At 40.8% G+C, this 25214-nt stretch overlaps 1 protein-coding gene across 2 annotated transcripts in view; it reads right to left on the reverse strand.

Moving 5' to 3' along the window:
- Positions 1–25214, reverse strand: part of dnmbp (dynamin binding protein) — a 78257-nt gene that overhangs the window by 10248 nt on the left and 42795 nt on the right. The window contains exons 1-4 of one of the 2 annotated variants that reach the window (XM_060939942.1): positions 19144–21118; positions 1720–1916; positions 1396–1495; positions 1158–1305 (exon numbers count right to left, since the gene is read on the reverse strand). In XM_060939942.1, the coding sequence (XP_060795925.1) occupies positions 1158–1305; positions 1396–1495; positions 1720–1916; positions 19144–20926 (2228 nt within the window). In that variant the 5' untranslated portion in view covers positions 20927–21118. Of the gene's footprint in view, positions 1–1157; positions 1306–1395; positions 1496–1719; positions 1917–19143; positions 21119–25214 lie in introns of those variants that run through there. The other variant, XM_060939941.1, reaches the window with a different exon arrangement.

A 25214-nucleotide genomic window follows, 5' to 3' on the forward strand; every position in this document is an offset into this window, starting at 1 on the left:
TTGCAAATTAGACGCTATATAACTACTTGCTAGACTAACAAACTAACATCAAAATAACATTAGATACTACTTATTAGAGTTTGGTATCACTTTTACAGTTAGAGTTTTAGTGATTCGACCTTCCGGCAACAAGACTAAAGGAACGAGCAACCATCCCGAATACAAAAGAAAATAAATTACTTTGAGTTAGTTTAATAATCTCTAAGTCGCCAAGGCAGCATGTGGCATCAGTGACCCACTTTCAAGGAGCAGCAAGGCACTACGCGCCCCACACAGCTCCCCGCTGAGCGAAAAAATTAAAATGTCAGCTTCCTAAGATCCCAAGCTCTCACATGATTCACAACTACTTTCAAAAGAAGGCAGTGGGAGAGCCAAGTCCTGCACTTACAGAAGCCCAGATAAAGCCAGCTCCATTTAGAAACACACTAATATACAAATTTAAAAAAAAAAAAAATCACTGTGGTGAGAAAAGAGGAAAGACATTTAAGCCTGAGTTCAGAAAATGGGCTACTCGATTCCTTTTCCACTCGCCTGGTGAGCTGTGTTTACAGGAAAAAAAATCCAAATATGATTCAATGTTGTAAAACAGACTAAGAAATACATTAGCTCAAAGCCTGACAGAGTGAAATTAAGAAACTTACACTGTCTCTGGTTATACTTTACTATATTAAAATTTGTCATAAAGGAGGCAAAAGGCAAACCTGAAAGGGAAATTCTTGGGCGTTACTCAAATTCATAAACTAGTTGATAACATCAGAATTTACACCATCGTCCCATGCCACGTCATATTTGCTTTAATCAAGTTAAACACAAGATGACTAAGACGACTTCTTGCATTAAAAGAATTTAAATTGTACAAAAAAAAAAAAAGAAACAGCCCACACAAAACACCCCTGGTCAACTACACAAGTAAGATCCTTGTGTGCATAATTAGAATAATCAATATCAATAACATCACTGGTTTCGGAGGAGTAGGCTAAAAGTTTCTGCACAATAACATTAGCACTACCAATGCACAGTGCATCCATCACCTTACACAATGATTACCTCCATTAAACAGCAACTACAGTAACAACCATGGTCATGCTCCAAACACGCTCCATTTCTTCTCTAAACACCATGCAGTGAGCAAACTGCAAGTCTTTACTCGGACCAACCTGAGGTTCTCCAGGCACTCCAGCACCTGTTTCTGAATGTTTTCATCTTTCTCATAGGACTCCAGCAATGCAATGGCATCATCATGATTCTGACAGTAGACCTTGTACACCTCCTCCAGTTCTGATTTGAAGTCCAGGAACACTTTTCCTAAGAACCAAATGATACAGTCGTTTAAAAAGTTCATTTTAACAGTAAGATATGTGCAACAACACTGTAAGTGAGAGATCTTTTTCTTACCTATCAAGTCAGTGTCCCGAAGTGCTTTTTCAAGACGAGTGGAGAGATCAATTACAGAATCGATATTGCCAAAGAGCCCATCAAAGTCTACATTCTGGACCTTAATATATAGGCATTATGTTCAGACAAGAACAAACAGTAATAAAAGCCAAGAATGCATAAATACAAATCTCTGGAAGTATCTCATTTAAGAAAACCAAAAAAGTTAACTCCATATCTACAAACTGTATGTTCCTACACATCTTATCAAATCCCAGAATTCCAAAAAGTTCTTCATTGTCTTGGCATTTATAGCACGACATATAGTGCTATACTTATACCCACCTGTTTACTCTGTAGGGGTTGGATGATTTCTGTCTTACACATGTTCAGGTCTTTGATGTAATCTCTCTCAGTTTGCAGGAGCTCCTCTATGACTTTTGACCTTTTCTCTAGCATCCTTTGCTCAGGATCCTCAGTGGTGGCTGCAGAGGCTGGAGCTGGTTCTTGAGATTTCGGCTGGGCTGACAGTAGAGTCATCTCTGAATGAGCACAAAAAGTAAATCTAAAATTACAACACATGAAAATCAAGTACATGCCAGCTTTCTGTATGAATGGTTTTGGCTTTCATCACAATGTGAAGGTTAGATGTCGTTTAATTAGTTGCTTGAATAGAAATAAGGCGCTGGAATAAAATATTTTGTGCAGCCTATACAGTCATGGGAAAAACGTTCACCCTCTTTCAATTCTCGGATATAAATTATAATTGGGTGGGCCTCGCAAACAAACAAATAACCTCATGTAACCAAAAAAACCCCCACAATAACAAAAAAACAGATTTCAATATGTATATGAAATGCACAAGATTGATCAATCAACAAAAGTGTGACTACCTTTATAAAAACAGAATGTTTTGGCAGTTTGGTGTTCTGGAGCACTCAGGTGTGTGTTTAAATCATGACAAGAAGAAACGACATCAGCCCTGACATTAAAGAAGCAAATGTTCCTGCTCATTAATCTGAGAACGGTTATAAGCCCTTACAAAAAAGGAGTGTGCTTCTAGTATACTCCTTTTAAACTAAGAGAGTATGCTTTCAGTTTACTTTATATTTACTTATCAGAGATATACTTAATAAAAGTTATACATAAGTATACTTGGCTTATACTGAAAAGTATATAGAAAAGTATATTAAGCTTATACTTAAACTTTTGATCAAGATGTACTTAACAAAAGTGTAATAAGTATTAAAATATTTGTGCCTTATGTTTAAGTGGACTTGCCCTGTAGTTGTGCTTCAGCATTGTTGACTTTTAGGTACGTCTGTGGTTCCATATAAGGTGTTTCTTTTTTTAATAAATTTCTCCTGAATGGGATAATAAAATTTTATTTATTTATTTATTTATTTATTTTTCTTTAGAGCTTGGATGTCAATTTCAGTTGTCATTGCCATGTTTTTATACTTTGGCATTTAATACAATGTTGCTTTAAATGAATATGTTCTTAATCCTGAGTATCTGTTATTTTGTGAATTCTTGCCTTTATAATTTCATTGGAACTTAAGGTACAAAACACTTAAGTTGTCTACTGGTAGCATCCATGAGGTAAGGGTTAGAAAACTAATAATATACCTAGAAGGGTAATTGCAGTATACTTCAAAACTAAAAAGTGGACTAGTTGTATATAACCAGTAACTAATATTATATTTCCAATATGCTATAAGGGCGGCACGGTGGTGTAGTGGTTAGCGCTGTCGCCTCACAGCAAGAAGGTCCGGGTTCGAGCCCCGTGGCCGGCGAGGGCCTTTCTGTGCGGAGTTTGCATGTTCTCCCCGTGTCCGCGTGGATTTCCTCCGGGTGCTCCGGTTTCCCCCACAGTCTAAAGACATGCAGGTTAGGTTAACTGGTGACTCTAAATTGACCGTAGGTGTGAATGTGAGTGTGAATGGTTGTCTGTGTCTATGTGTCAGCCCTGTGATGACCTGGCGACTTGTCCAGGGTGTACCCCGCCTTTCGCCCGTAGTCAGCTGGGATAGGCTCCAGCTTGCCTGCGACCCTGTAGAACAGGATAAAGTGGCTAGAGATAATGAGATGAGATGAGAAATAAATAAGCTTTACAATTTGGGGGCATCGTGGCTCAGATGGATAAGGCGCCATACCATAAATCCGGGGACCCGGGTTCGATTCCGACCCGAGGTCATTTCCCGATCCCTCCCCGTCTCTCTCCCACTCATTTCCTGTCTCTACGCTGTCCTATCCAATAAAGGTGAAAAAAGCCCCCAAAAATCTTCTCATCTCATTATCTCTAGCCGCTTTATCCTTCTACAGGGTCGCAGGCAAGCTGGAGCCTATCCCAGCTGACTACGGGCGAAAGGCGGGGTACACCCTGGACAAGTTGCCAGGTCATCACAGGGCTGACACATAGACACAGACAACCATTCACGCTCACATTCACACCTACGGTCAATTTAGAGTCACCAGTTAACCTAACCTGCATGTCTTTGGACTGTGGGGGAAACCGGAGCACCCGGAGGAAACCCACGCGGACACGGGGAGAACATGCAAACTCCACACAGAAAGGCCCTTGCCGGCCCCGGGGCTCGAACCCAGGACCTTCTTGCTGTGAGGCGACAGCGCTAACCACTACACCACCGTGCCGCCGCCCCCAAAAATATCTTTAAAAAAAAAAAAGTGGGCCAATTTAGTCCAAGAAGTATTAGATTAGTTTACTTACAAGCATACTGTAAGCACATTGATATCAGTATACTTGGTACACAAAACTATACTTAAGGAAATATACTTTAACTTTACTTAAAGTATATTTAATGAACTGAACTTGAAGTATACTTCTTTTTGATAAAGGAGGCCATTTCCAAACAATTCAACATTCTACAGTAAGGACTGTTTACAAATGGAGAGTCTTCAAGACAGTTTCCAATTTTCCCAGAAGTGGGCCAACCAGCAAATTCAGTCCAAACTCAGACCATTTCATGCTCAGAGATATAAAGAAAAACTCAACAACTAAATCATGTGATCTACAAGCCTCTGTAAGTAGATCAAATGTTTATAAATGGGTGGCACAGTGGTGTAGTGGTTAGCACTGTTGCCTCACAGCAAGAAGGTACTGGGTTCGGGCCCAGTGGCTGACAGGGGCCATTCTGTGTTAAGTTTGCATGTTCTCCCCGTGTCTGTGTGGGTTTTCTCTGGGTGCTCTGGCTTCCCCCACAGTCCAAAGACATGCGGTTAGGTTAACATGGGACGGCCTTAGGCTGAAGTGCCCTTGAGCAAGGCACCTAACCCTCAACTGCTCCCCGGGCTCTGTTAGCATGGCTGCCTACTGCTCTGGGTATGTGTGTGTGCTCATTGCTCACGTATGTGTGCATGTATGTTCACTGCTTCAGATGGGTTAAATGCAGAGAGGAATTTCACAAGTGTACGTGTGATGAATAAAGTTGTTCTTCTTCCAAATCATGACAGCAGAATCAGAAAAAGACTGAGCGAGTATTGCTTTCATGGAAGGGCGGTTAGGAAAAAGTCCTTTCTCTCCAAAACAAATATGGCAGCATGACTTGGGTTTGTACAATTGCATCTGAACAAACCAGAAAAGTTCTGGAACAATATCCTTTGGACTGATGAGACCAAGGTGGAGATGTTAGATCATCATGCACAGCATCATGTTTGGCAAAAACCAAACATAGCATATCACCACAAACACCTCATATTAACAACTGGGAGGAAACAAGGTCATACTACAGGACAATGATCCTAAGCACATCCAGCAAATTGACATTTGAATGGCTAAAGAAAAAAAACCTAAGGTTGGAACAGCCAAGTTAAAAAGTCCAGACCTCAACCCCATTGAGATGCTGTGGCAGGATCTTAAGAGAGCTGTGCTGTCAAACATCAATCAAATGAAGCAATGCTATAAAGAAGAACGGGCCAAAATTTCTTCAAAACCATATGAGAGACTGATGAACTCCTCCAGAAAACGTTTACTTCAGGTTATTGTTGCTAAAGGTGGTTATACATGTTACTGAATTATAGGGTCTACTTATTTTCCCACCTGGTTTCTAAATGTTTGTTTACATTTAGTGGAAAAATGACTACATACTGAAATTTTGTTTTGTCACCTGATGTTATTTGTTTGTTTATAGAAGCTGGTGATGACCTCCTTCCCCCCCAGTCCTTCCCACGCCCAGTACCTGGTATTCCTAGGCAGTCTCCCACTCAAGTACTAACCAGGCTCAACACTGATATGGCGCATCGGGCAGCGCCGATCTTCTTCAAAATCATGAAGTAAACCGTTACCGTTTCCGTAGCCCTCGGCCTCTCGCCTATTACATAGCTAGGGTTACAGTGGGGGGCTAGTCCTCTGGTAACCACGAGAGTTTGACTCCCCACTCACATCTGTATTGCAGCGTGCCTTGCCAGATGGTAGTAGGTACCATTTTTATGATGGTCTTCGGTATGACCCGACCATGAATAGAACTCCCGATCTCCCGATCGAGAGGCGGACACGCTACCACTAGGCCACTAGCCGATACATGGTGATGACCACACAATTGTTATTTCAGCTCTGATAAACAAAAACATAGAATTAAAGGAAGGCGTACTTTCTTTTTCCTCATGGCTATATATAAAGGCTATTAAAATAAAAAGACACAACCCAAAATCGGAAAAAAGGACAGTATGTTGAAATTCAAACTGAAATCAATGATTTGTAAATAATCTTTGACCTGTATTGCACTCAAAACAATACACCACCACATTATTTGATGTTTTACCTCATGAATTTTATTGGGTTTTATTTTCAAAACAAACATATTTCAATTTTGATTCTTACAACTAATTTTAAAAAAGTTGGGATGGTTTTACCACTTTATAAATGTTGCCATTCCTTCTCCCAACACTTAAAAGATGTTTAAGGACTGAAGACACCAAGTGGTGAAGTGTTTCAGATGTTATTTTTATACAGCCATGCCTTTGTAATGTGTGCAGTATGTGGTTTTGCATTGTCTTGTTGAGATATCCCCAGATCCCCATATCCTGAAGGCAACATGTGTTGCACAGAAATCTCAGTGTACTTTTCTGCATTAATGCTGCCATCACAGAAGTGCAAGTTACCTTTGCCAAGGGCACTGACAACCCCATACCATGACACGCCCTGGCTTTTGGACTTGTTGCTGGTAACAGTCTGGATTGCCCTTTTGTCTTTGGTTCGGAGCACACGGCGTCCATTTCTTACAAAAACGACCTGGAATACTGATTCGTCTGACCACAATATACATTTCCACTGTGTGATGGTTCATCCCAGATGCCTCAGAGTCCAAAGAAGTCAATGGTACTTCTGGGCACAGTTAGCATAAGGCTTCCTTTTTGCACAGTAAAGTTTTTAACTGGCATTTGTGGATATATATGAACAAATGAAATGAAGTTGACCAAACAAAACATGAAATATCTTGGGTTCATACTGTCTGCAATGTCAAAATAAATTTAGAAATCACTGCTTTCTTTTTTAAATTGCATTTTCCATACCATCTTGACTTTTTCCGATTTGGGGTTGTATAGAAGATCTATTAAAAGATATAAAAGCCAAGTATGACTGTCCTCTGTTCGGTTTCTCTGTCCTCTGAAGTTAGGATAGATAAAACAGTGGGAATGGTAGAGACAGGACAGCACTCCGACATCGGCAAGCTCCAAAAATGAAGCCTAAAATGGGCCTTTGTAAGAGCTGACACAGTGTCCACTGACAAACTAGCCATTTGATGCTTTTTATTAGGCAGCAGGAGATTAGAAACTAGAGTCAATGAATCCAAACCGAATCAGATATTCTTTAGTAACTCTGTACAGCAAGGACTGGCCATTCCAGGGCTATAGCACTGCCCTTATAGTTTTACTTGCTCCTACTTACTGTAGCACAACACACACTAGCTATACTGGACGAAATTAGTGTACCTCCAGACACTTAACTTTGCATATAACAGGCATGTGCTACAAACCTTAAAACTATTCAGTGTCTCACGGATTTAACATGACTCATTGTGACATCATGCCGAGTTAAAGCTTTCATGCTGCTAATTCGTTCAAAAAGCAGTGAGAGATTATCCTACTAACCAAATGCCACTTAATTTATCTAGAGACTTGCCTATAGATGGGTAAACATGCTTTACTTTAATGCAGTCCATTCTATGACCCTTATGATGCTGAATCCTGGAAGTAAAACTTTAAAATATCATGCTTTTGACTTATAATTTACTACAATTTTAAACCTTCTGAACTGTTCTAGACCTTAAAACTCTTAGAACAGTTCATCCAGCCATGCCTAGTAGAAATCATTACACCATATTACTAACGTCTTCGTCAGTTAACTATATCAGTGAATGCATTATCAAACTGTGTGTCAAATGTGGGTCAGTGTACTGCACCACAAAGGAGAACAAGCTCTGGTTACACAGCTTCACCCAGCCATCATAACTGTCCTTGACTAAATCTCGGAAACCTCTGACTAGGGGAGAAAAAGAAAAAAAAACAAAAAACAACAAACAAAAAAAAAAACAAAAACAAAAGATAATGCTGACTAAATTTGCAACTTTTACTTGGAAATTTGGTAAGGTTTCATTAACCCCTTGTTCAGAATAAGATGTCATGTCAACATGGCCGGTCACACCATCAACAGTAAATAAAATATCATTCAACAACTTGAAATGAGTTAATAGTAGTATACTTTAGATCAGTCAACACAGACACATTAGTTGGTGAGATCTGTAAGAGAGACCATACAATACACTGTTTTGAGGAAGTAAATACATCATAAACTTATGTTAGCTGGCCAACTTGTTGCTAATAAAACACACACTTTGATGGAAGCATCCATGTTTTTTTGTTTGTTTCAACTTTGCAGCTTGAATGCACCAAACTCAAAAATGATGTTACTCCAAGATCAGACTTTCCACTTCTGAGCTGAATCCAAATCAGCATACACACCATACTTTCATAAACTTTATGAAGTATGATTTCTCCTTCCCTGTGTCCGAAATCGCTCACTCGTTCACTACTCCCTATATAGGGAATTACTATATAGAGGACTATATAGTGAGCTCATTGGTAAAATGAAAAAACACTTTCGGACACTAGTCCATCATGCTGGTATTTACGAGATTACTGTCGCACCGTTAAAACGTGCCAGATCAGTTGGCTGGTGGGTTTTCAAAATAATAAATACATGCATGTATTTTTGTGATAAATACATATTATACAGAGTGTATTTCCCACATTAATCAACACAAAGTACCTGCATCTTTCAGGGTTTTTTTAAATCAAGGCTGAATACTTTCCTCTTTGCCGCTACCTTTTATTAAATCAAATTTGAGACTTTTAATTTGATTTCTTTCAGCGCGACCACAATGCATGATGGGATATATTGCTTTGGTTAGTGACCACTGGTTGTACACTACTTTTTGTGATGCATTGTGGGATACTTTGAGTGCACTATATAGGGTGTAATAATCCTCACTAAGGTTTCGGACAGCACTACAAAATGGTGTCCCCACCATATAGTGCCCTATATAGTGAGTAGGGAGCGATTTCAGACGCAGGGCTTATGTTTCTCTCTCTCTTTACTTCTTCCTCACTCTGTTACACATATTCATGCATTCAATCTAATCTGAAACACTTTGGTCAAAAGGTGCACAATCATTTATATAAAAAGTCTTCAGATTTTTTTTCCTACATCAATTTAATTTGAACATTTTGACCTCCATTTTAAAACAATTCAAGCAAAAGCCAGGTTCAAAGAATCTCTATGAGAATGAGAACTGAAACAGACCGGAAGTTCACTCCCAGTCATGACTCAACAACTGTAATAAATGCAGTCAGCCAAATGCCTATGCTTAAACAATAAATGAGCTTGATCAAACTATTGCGAAATCAAGAGGCGAGTCATCCAAAATCTCCCACACGAATTGCAAGTACCTATACATTCAAACCAGACAATATTAAACTTATATTTCAAAGCCAGTATTAGTATTTCACTTTCACTAATAAGTCAAAAAAAAAAAAAATCGAAGTCCTTCCCATGCCATGCAGCGCATACGGCGGCACCGATCCCCATTTCCGTAGCCCTCAGCCTCTCGCCTATTACATAGCTAGGGTTACAGTGGGGGGCTAGTCCTCTGGTAACTGCGAGAGTTTGACACTCCACTCGTATCTGTATTGCAGCATGCCTTGCCAGACGGCAGTAGGTACCATTTTTATGATGGTCTTTGGTATGACCCAACCGTGAGTAGAACTCGCAATCTCCCGATCGAGAGGCGGACATGCTAACCACTAGGCCAACTCACGGTTTCACTAATAAGTAGTGTTCCACAATTTAACATGAGACCTGTGTCCAGAAGAGTGAAATTTGTTCAGTCATCTTCAATAACTGTTTTATCCTGGTCAGGGTCATGGTGGATCCAGGGTTTATCCCAGGAACACTGGAAATGAGGCAAGAATACTCTCTGGATGGGATGCCAGTCCATCACAGGGCACCATGTACACACATTCACTCACATTCAGGGTAATTTAGCATAGCCAATCCATTACATCACATGGCATTTAGCTGATGCTCTTATCCAGAGCAACATACAACGAGTGCAAAAGCCAGGTACACAAAGTGCTGAACTTTGACAAGAAAGTTCTAGTGCTAACTGAACAAGTGACAGCAATACTCAGCGTAATATGCTGTTGAAATCCCAATACGCAAACAGCCAAGGAAACAAACCAACCATATAAAAGTATAACTAAATAAAGAACCCAAAACAGCTAATCCCAGGCGAGATCAAACACAGCCTGGGTTGGTCTAGACCGAAACACAGTTACACAGTGGACGGACGGACGGACGGGAGGGAGGGAGGACAGGACAGGACAGGACAGGACAGGAAGGAAGGAAGGAAAAAACTTTATTCATTCATCACACACTTGTGGAATTCCTCTCTGCATTTAACCCATCTGAAGCGGTGAACACACACACACACACACACACACACACACACACACACACACCTAGAGCAGTGGGCAGCCATGCTAACAGCGCCCGGGGAGCAGTTGGGAGTTAGGTGCCTCGCTTAAGGCCATCCCATATTAACCTAACCACATGTCTTTAAACTGTGGGGGAAACCAGAGCACCCAGAGGAAACCTATGCAGACACAGGGAGAACATCCAAACTCCGCACAGAAAGGCCCCTGCCAGCCGCTGGGCTCGAACCTTCTTGCTGTGAGGTGACCATGCTAACCACTTACACCACCGTGCCGACCAAAGAGGTGAGTCTTCAGTCTGTGCTTGAAGGTGGTCTGGGAGTCAGCAATCCACCTACCGACATGCTTTTAGGAAGTGGGGGAAAAAAAACAGAGACCCAGGATGAAACCTACATGGTCACAGGGCAAAAACATGAACCTCTGCACAGACAGTAACCTAACATCAGGATCAAACCAGTCATCCTAGAGCTGTGGGGGCAGAAATTCTACCTACCTGCTGCACCATTGTGCCAAATCAGAAGAGTGAAATAAGCCATTATAAGTACATTCTTGTGTGGGAGTGGTAAATGGGACTGTGGAACCTAAAAGAAAGTGTGCTCTTACAGTAACCGTGTATGTGAAATGGTTGAGTGGGTAATCCCAAGCAGATATACAAAAGTCTCTTTCTTTCTACCCCCTCACTGTTTCACTTTCATCCACGAGAAGTAATTCATGTTGCCACCGTGTCTGATCTCTTTCCATAATGCTGGTCTTGACAGTCTCCTCTGCAGCCCCAAACACACACAGGGGTGGCAGTACAGAGGCTACCCTGGTCAACACCCCGACCCTGTAAACAGAGCACAGAACGGTCCATGCACACTGGCCATAAATCATCCTGCCTGCCTATATGAAGCTCTATAGAAACAGCATGATGTACAAGGCATGGTTTTCATGCGTCATGTATGCCGCATGATTGATGATAGCCTGCTCCATACTACCAGGGAAGTTGTCAATGTTTGTGCTGCATAAATAGTGCTTCAAAAAACGACTGAACAAGGTTAATGAGACTTCGGCACAATGGCAAGAATAAAAAATGAATAAGACACATGTTCAAACACATGAGAAAATTACACTGACACTCCAATCAAAAGTTTGTTTTGCAATTCTAATGATCTCGAACAATACCTGCCAAGGACTAGAAGAGTAACTCTGAAGGTATTAATCATATGATTTCACCTACCTCTAGTCATCTCGTAAACACACCTGTCTTCCTGGCAACCATACAAACACACACAAGTGGCAAAGTCACAAGCAGTGCGTTCTTCTGAAGCTCACTGCTTAAGGAGTGAAGCTGAGAATGTGCTATGTCTCTCTGCAGCTCTATCTCTGGGACATGGGCTCCATTCTGGGCCCACATTACCATGTGAATGCATGGGAACCCACGAACATTACACACAACTGAGTGAGCACACTCACTGGTGCGCACATTCACAAAAGGTTGGCGCTGGAGTCCTGAGGTCTACACGCACACTCATAAATGTCACATCAACTCCAATGCCAAGTGATATTGGGAGGTCTGGTCCACGATTTCGCAGTGACCAATCCCTTTCTAAAGTCCAACTCATCTAAATTCCATCAAGATCTTAAGGATCTCTCAAAATGAGGCCTCTCTTGATCCTAGTGCTCATTCACACTTTTGTTCAGACATATCGGCAAGCAGGTAGACGTTCTCTTTTCATGACGTCGGCGCTCCATGTTTCAGCCTAAACTCTATATTTGTGGGAAATAACTATACTCTTAGTAATGCGCCTCACATACATAAAAACAAACCAAAAGAACTAAAAAAAAATAATAATTAGACTCTCAGAAGTACATCTGCAAAACATGAAACTGGTATGGTTTATGTATCGACGCTGAGAATCTGCCCACTGAGCTGTTTAATTACTGTATCACGGCAAGTCTAAAGTCACACACTATCAGCACTGCGCACAAAGTTCACACAAGAATGCGCAGTTGCCATAGATACCTTTGCTGGTCGACCTCTGATATTAAATGTCGAGTGAAGGTGGGTGGAGGAGCTGGATACTCTCTCCAAACCGATACTGTGTGTGGAAAAAAACTGAAATTACTTTCACTACATGCTCCTAACACAATGGCAAGCAAAGCAATAAAGACATGTCTAGCTTTTACAGCTTTACAGCATTAGTCTACAGAAAGCCTAAGATAAACGTCAAAGAAAACATGCACAAATCTTGCTGTACTGGTCAGGGTAAACATGGTACACAATAAACTTAATAGAAACATGTTAACTAATGCATTTCAAGTCTTCAATATCTTCAAAATTCAAGCTAGGAAATATATTCAGCTACTTAAAATATTTGACATTTTTCTTGACAGACAGTCGCAGGTCTGACTTGCTATTGTTCAAAAGCCAGTGGGGTCACATTCCGGCACTTCCTCTGGACTTAGTCAAACTTCTCATCAAAGACTTTGTGTAGGCTGAGAAGCCTGCATTATTGCACACTGAAGCTGAGAGTATGTGTACATTCATGAAACAAGTCAGGAATTAATTGAAACCAATCTTATCTGTCTCAGGAGTTACACATTTAATCAGCATGCATTTACTGCTGAATCATGGATGTCCAAATTGCAATCAAATTATGATTTACTGTGTAGCTCTCGAACAACAACACTATATGAGATCGAGCTCTGAGCAATATGACTTATGAAAATATTGAGGGTATTCACAGAATTCATTGTGACTCATCATAAGCTGCTGACTAGAAGGTAGCATTTTTTTTTTTTTGGTCTTCCAGTTGTTTAACTGTTTCGTTTTCTGTGTTCTAAGCAAATTTTTAGAGACAATATCTAATATTGTACATACAGGACACTTTTTCCATGGAATAAAAACATTTATTTTTTTCGCAGTCCAAATCCCGCGCTCTGATTGGCTGGCGAGCGGGTCCGTATCCTATGGTACGGACCCCGGTTACGGACCTCTGGCGACTCGCTCGTTCACAACAACAAACATAGTAGCGATTTTTGTCAACATTTATTTTCGCATTTCTCAGGAGAATAGCATTCATTTTACATCATGGATAGCGATAATGACAGTGTTCACAGCGAAAGAGAGTTTTACTACCCTGAGGAAGAAGAAATAAAAGAAAACATTTCAGGAGAAAGCTAAAAACCTGTAATTTGCTTACGCCAAGCAAAAACATGGCTGAATCCTGAATGACTCCTATTTGTATAAATAGGGGACTACATAGGCAGCAAAATGTAGGTTTTTTTCCTGCCATGGAAGTGCACTTGTATACCGAGGAGGAAGCCATTTGCATTACAGCTGTGAATGAGGATTCAAAATAGCATTAATTTTACATCATGGATAGCGATAACGACAGTCTTCACAGCGAGAGCGAGTTTTACTACCCTGAGGAAGAAGAGATAAAAGAAAACATTTCAGGAGAAAGCTAAAAACCTGTAATTTGCTAACGCCGAGCAAAAACATGGCTGAATCCTGAATGACTCCTATTTGTATAAATAGGGGACTGCATAGGCGGCAAAATGTAGTTTTTTTCCTGCCATAGAAGTGCACTTGTATACTGAGGAGGAAGCAATTTGCATTACAGCCATGAATGAGGATTCAAAATGGCGGCTCGGTTTTCCCTTTCGGGCGCTCTCGTTTTCTGTTAGAATTTGGTAAATAAAAAAATAAATACATTATTTACCAGCTTAAGGTCGGTCTGTATGGTGAAATACTGTGACTTTGGCCTTGAATACTGACCTCGGCCCAGAGGGCCTCAGTCAGTACTTTCAAGACCTCGGTTACGGTATTTCACGATACAGACCTCCCAACTGGTAAATAACATATGTATTCTATTCCCTTCTGGTGGGTTTATTGATGGCATGCAATATTATCATATCGCTTATCCTCCATGTATTACGTCACTCTCCCCAGTGAAGAATGAGCGTGCAATATTGTTATAATATTGCACATTGTCATGACAACACAACATCACACATCAGAGCTCATGCGAAGAGCCAATGGCAAAACTTTGCTGCTGCGCATGCACACAATCATTTATTTGTCGGCCGGGAAAGAGAGAAGATAGGGTTACTTCAGTGCTCGGTTTAAACACTAAATAAATAAACAAACTAAAGATAAGCTGAACACCCGAAAGGCTACCAAAACTTCATTATATATTCTATATTTACAAGAGAAAAACATACCAACAGACACCGAAAAACTGGAAGAGAGACATGTCGGAGATGTAAAACTTCCGCACTAGCGAGTGACTGACAGTTTGTGCACAAACATGGCCGTGAGGCTTGCGTCATTAAAAGCAGAAGATTTAAAGAGCAAGACGTGCTGAACACCCGAAAGGCTACCAAAACTTCACTGGATATTCTTCACGCATATTTACAAGACAAAAACATACCAGCGGACATTGAAAAACTGGGAAAGAGAGCAATAGCAGAAATATTGTCAAAGTTCTACTTGGAGGTGAGGAAACGTGACGGAGACTTTTACAAGAGGACTTCACTCATGGACTTCACTCAGCAAAGCCCTTTTGTTTTGAACAACTGCAATGTAACAATGAACCACTACCAAAAGTAACTTTGAACTTGAACTGTTAACCTGTACATAGCTTGTGTATAAGTTGGGTTGTTGTTCAGGCTTTTTGGACTTGTACCATTTTTATTGTTAGAACTTTGACTTTGTACAGTACATTGGATTGACAGAACATTGAATTACATTCAATCAGAATCAGCATTCAATATTGGTAAGTTACCCCCCTGTTCTTAACTTTTTGTAAAATCTATAATTGTTCCATTGAATGTGTATGTACAATAATAATCATAATATTGGCTGGGGGTTTTTCATGGTCTATCAGATATATTCCATTCAGCTAGCATGATATTGAACTCGTCTTCAACTTGTTCAATATCATGCTAGCTGAATGGAATATATATGATAGACCACTCAAAGCTAGCCAATATTATTTAAGTATTATCCATACAGGACACTTTCTCAATGGAATAAAAACGTGTTCTATTCCCTTCTAGCGGGTTTCATTCATTTGGTTTGATAGCATGCAATATTGTTAGCGTATCGCTTATCTTACGTGTATTACGTCACTCTACCCAATGAAGAATGAGCGGTGAATATGGTTTATGATATTGCATGGTTGTCAAGACATGACGTCACACATCGAAGCTGATGTGAATATTCAACGAGAAAGTTTTCTGCTGTGCTAGCAAGCGACTGAGACAATTTGTAAGCAAATCTATAATTGTTCCATCAAATGTGTATGTATATTATTATATTATTATTATTATTATTAATAATAATGGCTTTTTTGTGGTATATGAGATATATTCCATTCAGCTAGCATGATACTGAACTCATCTTCAACTCCTTCAATATCATGCTAGCTGAACGGAATATATCTGATATACCACTCAACGCCAGCCAATATTATTTAAATATTTGTTTAAAAAATAAATCCGAGGTTAAAATGTGGTTCCTGGCAGTAGTAGGTTAACCTAAATATTGTGCTGTTTGTATTGTGATTTATTGAAGTATCATGATATGACAGGGTTTTGGGTTTTTTTTTTTTTTTGGTCAAACCTGCTGGGCCTAGTGAGACTGCAGTGTACATTTTGCAACTCTGGGGTAAAAGCATAAACCATTCACATTGTGACACGCTATCTCACCATCCTTAAGGCCAATTTATGCTGACAACCCAGTCCTCACAGATAGCGTCGCAGACAGTGTCTGCGTAGCCCCCCCACCTTCGCAGACGCTCTGCGCACACCTCCCAAAAATTGTGGCCACCGCAGAAGCCTCGCAGACAGCGTCACAGACAAAAGGGCTCTGATTGGTCCACTCTACATCCGCTGTACACACACTTCCGCTTCCCTACTTTCCCGGTTTGGTTTGTTTTCACGACCGGCATTTTTAAAAACACGAGCGAAGATGGAGCAGCATGAAGAGCGGTTGATTGAGGAAGTACGTACATCTATACGACTCCAGTTCTAGTCATTATAAAAAAAAAAAAAAGTTCTAGTCATTATAAGTAACCGGAGGATAAACACTCCACTAACCACACCCACCAACTACTCCTAACGACTTCGCGCCCCCTTGCGTTGTGCCGGTGAATAACATCGCGCACACCTATTACTCCCCGCTCAACGATAAATTACAACTGTCTGCAAAAAGCTATCTGCGAAAGCCTTGTCGCAAGAGCATGCAGAGGCCTTTAGTCTGAAAGCTACCAATAGTGCTGCCTTGGCAATAGTTTGTTTCGGTCACCTTCCCACCCTTGTTTGATAAGGCTCCACATCCAACCATGCAGTGTAAATAATTTGGGTGTATGTAATCCTCTGAAAAACAGTCAGATTAGCATTACAAACATATGCTATAAATACACACATGTCTACTGCCTTTATCGAGGGCTCCAAGGGGACAACGCAAGACATCCAAGGACAAAAGAGAAGAGTAAAATACAGCTGAAAGGTCTCATTGAACAGTCAAGCGCAGAAGGGGTTTTGCACTGGCATCGAGCCTCGGAAGGCTGCTCTTGTGGTGCATCAGCACTAAACTGGGCGCCTGTAAGCTGACTGATAACTCACTACAACAGTTAGTGCTCTTCACATACATGAACGCCCACATTACACCTCTGTGTCAAAGATCTCGAGATCGACAAGTTAATTATTTAATGTTCGCAATATAGCTGTACGTTAAAATTTTATATTATAAAAGAAAAATAAAGAAGTCATCTTTAGCAATATGGAATTTCAATACATGGATCGATAAGATTCATGTCTGCTTCTCCAAAAAGTATCTTTCTCTACTAAAGTAGTGAAGAGTCCTTGTGTGATGACTGTTGCATTTGTTTCTGCAGTGTGTGTCCGAGTAGCTGACCTACATCATCTTCTTCTCAAGACATATTGTAAAATGCTCACGATGCTACTCAAGCTGACCCTCGGCTTAATGTTATTTGACTGTTGTGCGAACATTTCCCAAAGGTTTCTGTGTAATCCCCGACAGACCATCCACATGGGCAGCTGCACAGGGATTAACCCAGCAGCATGTGTCTCGAAAGACACACGTAGCATTAATTATACCAGCTGGTCAAATCTTGCTATCAAATGACCTCTGATGCTCAGAGTGAACTTGTTTTTTTAGCCAATGCACCTGGTGAATGCTGCAGCCTACTTCAACTGTTAGATGAAAAAAGACCTGAAACTGAATAAGCCAATTAGACCTCTGAGAAAAGCAACCACAGAGATTGTGCACTTTAAAACTCACTTCTCACGCAGAATCAGGATTCGTGTAGGATTTTTGAAAGCCAAATTTTACTGCTGGCTTATGAGATTAACGTGAACGCGTCTCTTTGTACTGTAGCTGATATCTCTGCAATCCATTACATACCTCCGCATCATATCTATAGCAAATGAAGACTAGTCAAAATAAAGAGTTGTCAGGCTCTCCCAAAGCCCAAAAGTGCTGAGCTCAGACTGCGAGTCAAGTTGGGGAAGCATTATCCTCCTTTCAGGAGTGCCCTAGACTCTCAGGGGTTTCAGCTCCCTTCAGAGTGTATAAAGGAGGGTCTCTGGTGCTAGGCACATCCTAGTCCCAGACAAGACTTCCCATCCTCTCTCCTCCCCCAATGGGTGGTAATTATAGTCTTACACTACAGAGGATTACCCGGGGCTCCCCAGGCCACCTGCTCTATATCAGACACAACACAGGTCAAAGGAATCTCACTTCAAGATACCTTACACTACTATCCATCCCTACTTGGACAATGAACACAAACAGCTCATGGACAAACTAAGCTAATTACACTGAGGGGGACTGACAGATGAGTGTAACACAAGTTACAATTTCAGTGTAATGGATTTGACCCTCCTAACACCAATATGCATGCACAACTGGGCCCAAGAAAAAAACAAACAAACGTTTTTAACCAACATGTTTTGATCAAATAGGCCTATCGAGCCTCAAGCCCCAATCCCAGTCCCAGGTCAATCTCCCAGAATGTCTTCCCACGATGGCAGGGCTGGGCCCTATTTATCCACTTGCTTTACCCACAGAACCTGATCTCATATTGACAGGATCAAGTCATGATCCAACTTGCTAAGAAAAAAAAAAAATAAGCCAAGACGTTTGCTCCTTCAAGATAAAACAAGCCATTTCATGTTCATTCTGCAATCTGATGTATCGTTCCCAAGCATGTTTCCCACATGTTTAGACAGAGTGATGTAAGACACTAGATGGGAGAAACAAAATGTAAGAACACAGAGAAGGAGAGACCGAGAGAGAGCCAGCAACAACATGAAGCCACGAAACCTGCTTGACTAGTTTCTCCACCCTACATGCCTTACCTTGAAGATCACCTTACGTGGAGAATCAGTGAAACCTTCTCTGCTTCATAATAGGAGCCAGAGCAGCTAATCATAGACATGCACACACACACACACACACTGCTGGCTAATTACACTGGTGACAGTATCATTAGCACTTCTAGCATTTCCTGAATTGATCAGATACCACACGAGGAAGACACTGAAGGTCAGAGTCTGGCTGCAAATAAAGGTGCCGTCCATGTGGACTCTGCTACATAGTTTCGGCAGGTTTACACATACGGTACACATTTACTCAGGTTTTCATGTCATCCTTTTACGCCAGCGTGTTCTAAAGCTGTTTTCTGGCCCTGCCTTGTACTGTAGGTGTTGTGGTACTGTCTGTACTAGAATATACATTTTTACCTTGGGTCTCTTTCCTGTTGATGACAAACTCAGACTTCCTCAGTGTACTAGGAGCTGTTCTTCTGTAAAAACTGTTCCTGTCCAATGAACCTGCATAATGTGCCTTTTGCTTTTTCCAGCCTTGTTTTTCTATGTCCAGTGTTCCCGAGTCTGGGTCAACGCGTGCCCCATTTGTGGTGTCCTTGTGATCAAAGTGGGTGAGAGTGAAAGGATCTTCGTTGCTCCTCACATCTCTCTCTCGAACCGTTTTTGTGTGGTAAACATCCTTTTCCCATTCTTTACTGTGTTTCCAGCAATCATAGTCACTGCTGTACCCCTCTGTGGAAACTTTGCAGTAGCGCCTGCTTTTCTGCTCATCCTCCCATTCCCTGTTCTCAAAGTAGTCCTTCACCTCATCATCATTGCCGTCATCATAACTATGGTCTCTGTTATCCTTGTCTTTATAGTAATAGCGATCAGCATCTCGGAGCTGGTAGCAGTCCCTTTCCCTCCAACGGTCTTTTTGCCTTTGCTTACGAGGACCTTGTTCCGTGTGGTCATAGTGACCCTTTTCTCTCTGATCATCTTGGACTTTCTCCTTGAATTTGTACCTGGCATCTTTCCTAGAGTCATATGTATCCTTGTCTTTAAGGTCAAGTGGGGCATCACCCTGCCAAGCATAGTGGTCTTTTTCTTTGTATTCAACGTCTGGATTTTCTCTGCGTTTATAGTGGTCTACTTTTCTACGATCATCAAGATATTTTTCCTTGTATTTTGAGCGATCCCCTTTTCTTTGCTCATACTGGTCAGTGTATCTTTGATCATTGCGTTCTTTCTCTCTATACGCATAGCGATCAAATTTCTTGCGGTCTTGCTCACCCTCTCTATTGTAATTGCGGTCAACTCTCCTGCAGTCGTACTGGTCCTTCTGTTTATGATCATAGTGATCTGTATCTCTGTGATCACTGAACTCTTTTTCTCTATCTCCATAGTGTTCTTTATCCCTATATGCATATTTATATCTTTGTCTAGTGTCATAGTAATCCCTTCGCATGCTGTCCTTGTTGTCATAACGGTCATAATTATCCAAGTCTTTCTGGTTATAGCGGTCATATGTATCCAGTGCTTTATGATCATAGTAATCACTGTCTATACGATCATAACGATCCCTTTCTCTGTAAATGCCTCTCTTTTTATCATAACAATCCCTTTTGTCTTGGTCATAGTAGGCATTTTGATCCCATCTGCTGTAGTGCTCCTGCTCATCATAATACTCATTCACATCCCAATAGTTACGTCTGTCCTGGTTTACATGGTTAGGATATTCCTTTGTTTGTGGGCTCTGGACATAGTCCCTATTCCCTCTGTAGTCAGTAAAGTTCACATCTTCTTTAGGCTCATAAAAGCAATGGTTGCCAGTCCATTCCTGTGGCCTCCTAGGTTCTTGAAACACAGCCTCAGGTGTGTGATAGAAGAACTGGTTCCTCTGTTGTGGAAGACCATCTGTGTATGGGATCTTGTCACAGTCCTCATATTCCCAGCAAGTTTGGTGCATGCCACTGGCTTGTTTGAGGTAGACTTGGTTTTCCGAATAGCCCAGTGCAGGCCCAAAATCCTGTGGGTATATTATTGGCTGCTGTTGTTGAAAGTGCATATGCATTTGGACGTACCTCTCCCTGTCCCTCTCCCAGCTGTCACTCACCAACTCCTCCACACTTTTTCCTCTCCGAGGAGGAGCTCTGCTGAAATCCCAGGCAACTGGGGCAAACACCATGGGGTGTCCTGGTGCTATTTGCCCATTCATTCTGTCTGGAAGAAATACTGCTTCACCAAAACCTCTAATAGCTCCTCTAATAGTCACTGTTTACATCCAAAGAGGACAGGAGTCCACCTGTCAGACATGGTCATGGTTAAACGCTCACTCACTCACTCTTTCCCTAACCCTCAGTCTCCCATAGCTGCTAGAGCTGGACTGTCTAGCTCAGTTGTGAGAAACTCAATCCTTCACTCCCTCCACCTTTCCAGCCAATAAGAAGGAGGCAGAGGACAAAAAAAAAGGAGGGAGGAAGGAGGGAGGAACGAAGGGTAATTATTCAGTGAAGTCACATGATTTGTGGATTACAGGAATTCTGTGATTGGCTGAGAGTCTCTGTTTGCAGAAAAACAAAGGCTGGCCTTCACAGAAATGCCCTTACACCAGAGAAAGGCTTACTCCTTTTCTGCAGAAAATTCTATGAGGTGTTTTCAGCCTTGACATTGTCAACTAGAACCGCATCTTCCACTTCTTAGGATCATACTTTTTTTTATCCAGAAGTTTAGTCCGAAATTTATACTTTGCAAAGTTGCTTTACCTAAGGATAAGCTTACATTAAACAGTTGTGTAATCAGTATGAAACGCTGAGAGACTTGCACATTCAGCTTTCGTCTCAAGTAGGATGCCACTATTTTCTGTTTAGTCTCGATTAGCATAACCCTTTCACTAGGTGCTCACTGGTGTGTAAGCAGCATACAGATAATTGTCTGACCCACATTTGCATGAGTCCCATGATTTTATAAAACTTTGCTTTCAAGTTTCAGTGGGATGACCTGGGAAAGTTCGGACACAGGCTGAGACTACTGTGTGGTTTAAAGTGCCTGTACACTTCACAATGGGCTATTGTTGAGGGCCATCCTGATCTCTGGCATGTTTTAGTGTGAGAGAGGGGGAAAAAAACAGCTATTCATATCCTCCAGTATAGTATATCCCCTGCTTTTGAACCAGTAGAAGGTGTAATTATTAGGAATGCATTTTTAAAGCGGTTGCAATCTACAGAAAAGAAACTTAAGAGAACTAAAAGAAACCAAACTAAAACTAAAAATTAACTAAAAGAAAATGCTAAGTATATGTGTTAGTCCTACAGCTTATACGGTATAACAATTACAAGAAGAAACATTTTGTGCTAGGCGATTTAGAAAGTATGTTTGTTCTCTTATGTTCAACTTAAGAAGTCTAATCAGCACTGAGGATATTACCGAAACTCAGTTCAGGAAGGTCAGGTGCAGCATTCCTTCTGTGTAATGACAGGTAAAAAACCATTTATTTACATATACGTGGCCCTTTGAGACCAACACAATACACATTATTTTAAACGAATACCCTATTCGTTTCCTTGCAAGCTAGCAATGCTATAATTTACAGTATAAATGTACCAATGAATGTATGAAGTAGATAAGAGCTGGGTGAATGCTGTCGTGAGTGTCATTTTTCTATACGGTTTCAAACTTTAACAAACTGTCCAAGGACAGTGAGGCATTGGCTGAAGAGAAGAGACAGCATGTGTAAATCATTGAAGAAACTTTCCATGTACACTTATCAGAGGTTTAACTATGATTATCGTGGAATTATTCCTCAAATTTAGTCTCGGCAATGCATTTTAATTAGAGATAATTGTTCACAACAAATCACAAAGCAGCCAAACGCATCAGTAGCTAAGGAGATGTTAGTAATGAGGATCTCTTGGGTTCCACAAAGGCATGTTTCTATCTTAAAAGTGCTGGTTAAAGGGGCCTCTTTTAAACTGAAAGGGGTGTCATTTGTACAGCAGAAACAGAAAAGATGGGAGTTGGAGATCTGAAGCAAGATAAGCAGGAACAGAAAAGATGGGAGTTGGAGATCTGAAGCAAGATAAGCATTTGCATTTTATTAAATGACAAGTTCTAAGCAAGAGGCAAGGATGTGGAGGAGGTGGCTGGAGTGGGCCCCACACACACAGTCAGAACCCAAGCCAGAATTCTACCCCATGCTAAAGCTGCTCGCTGTGAGAAGCGAATGAACAGAGAAAATGCCTTGCCAGAAACACAAGAGTCTCCAGATCGCACAAAAGCATTTGTTTCAACTCTGGAACTGGCTACTTTTTTGTTCCAAGTTTCCTCTCCATGCACACCCCTTCTCATATGTCTGTTGTTGTCCTATTCCCCCACCCCCCTTGCCTTGGTATGTTTTCATGAACTACTAAACTTTTTCTTTGTATCCTTGCTCATCATCCATTTATCTTCTTTCTCTTTCGGTTTTCTCTCCTCCATTCACTCACCTACTTTAAATATTTTTCCATCACTGTTTCAAGAGTTTTGATGAGGTTCTGTGAACACTCCCACTCTGCACTTCAACAATAAGCATTCATTACCATTCCTCCCTCGCAGAGAAACACACCCTGATACGACATAAAAAAAATTTATATCACACGTACTGATACTCACATTCTCAGGAAAGAGAAACCTGTCAGCTAACACAGTTATTCATAACATGTTATTCAATAAAAAGGAATGATAGACTCTTGTAAAGAAGTCTGCTAACTTAAAACCATTCTATTAATGAGGGGTACTTTGTTTCGTCTGTTCTATTTCATGTACTTCTGAAAGGCTTTTAATAACCCGCAGCACTGTAGCACCTTCCGCAGTCAAAACCTCTGTTTTTATGTACTGTGGTTTTTTTTTTTTTTTAAGATTTTTTTTTGCTTTTTTCACCTTTATTGGATAGGACAGTGTAGAGACAGGAAATGAGCTGGAGAGAGAGACTGGGAGGGATCGGGAAATGACCTCGGGTCAGAATCGAACCCGGGTCCCCGGATTTATGGTATGGCGCCTTAGTTGACTGAGCCACGGCGCCCCCATGTACTGTGTTTTTATGTATTGTTTTATACAAAACACTGTTTTGTGTTTTAGCGTTATGTTTTATGGCTTCGATGTAAAGCACTTTGGGTACCTTTCGGTTATTGTAAAGGGCTATATAAATAAAATTTGATTGATTGATTGACTGATTGATAGATAATCAGCATGAAAGTGGCCTAAAATAGGAGACGCTTATAAAACTTCAACTACTATTTACCATAAATCATAAATTTAATAAATTCCATTATAAATTCAAGGCTTCTATTAAATGGGTGCAGTTTGTAACTAGGTTTGAATAGGTAGCATAAATTATACTTAGGAAACAAAGTGCTTATGCGGCTGCATGAAAACAACTGATGTGTGACTGTGTGGTGCACTCAGACATCACTGAACATACTGTACATGCTACTGTTTTAAAAAAAAAGGGGGGGGGGGGGCAATACCAAACCCAACCACGATTACAACAAAATAAATCTCAAAGCTCAACCATATGTAATTTTTAGACTTAAAAATGTACGACGGATCCTTCAGAACATCTCCCTGCACTTGCAAACAATCTTCTCGAGTCCTTCTTGGCACACGCATGGCCCTGCTCCACAGAACATGGCTAAAAAGAATTGTGAGAAGCATCACACGCTGCACAAATGAGCTGCAAAGTTGACAGCAGAGCCCTAGTTGGGCCATGATGTTCATACAGCCCTGACAACACTGATATGATCTCTACCCATATGAAAGGCGAAACAAGAGGGGCACTCATGCTGTACATGTATATATTTGTGAAAGGTTTGTAATTCTGCACCTTAGTAACATGCTCACATATTCTTGCTAAAAGAAATGAATAATTAATTAACGTTCAGGAAATAATCTTACTTGGCTCTTAATCTTAACCACTGACTGCTCTCCGGGTGATCTAGTGTGGCTGCCCACTGTTCTGGGTATGCGTGTGTGTTCACTGCTTCAGATGGGTTAAATGCAGAGGATGAATTTCACTGTGCTTGAAGTGTGCATGTGACAAATAAAGGTTCTTCTTCTTACTGACAAAGGAGAACTGAAGGCAAATTTTTTATTATCAAATTCTATTTCTCTTTTTATTAAATATAGGAATGCATTTCTGATCGCTATTTTGTCACTGCGATAGCAAGTTATGAGTGTGTTGAAATATGCTATGTAATACATCAGTCCATATGTCAAAGCAATAGCCGTAAACGAGATTCGTTGAGACCTGTGCGAGACATCATAGGACGGAAGTAAAACATACAGCAGAAATCAAAGTGACAAACATCTGCCAACGTTGTCAAAAGACGTCCCGCGCCCTCTTTCGAATGCTGATGTAATCAAGCCGGAAGTTTTGTTTGTTTTGATAGCAATCAGGAAAGTTTGAAAAAAGTAGGCAGTAATCGTCATTTAAACTCGTTTTTGTGCAATATTTCATTTGGAAAACAGTT

Source organism: Neoarius graeffei, chromosome 14 (genome assembly GCF_027579695.1).
Source record: "Neoarius graeffei isolate fNeoGra1 chromosome 14, fNeoGra1.pri, whole genome shotgun sequence".
In the NCBI taxonomy this organism is placed as follows: Eukaryota; Metazoa; Chordata; class Actinopteri; order Siluriformes; family Ariidae; genus Neoarius; species Neoarius graeffei.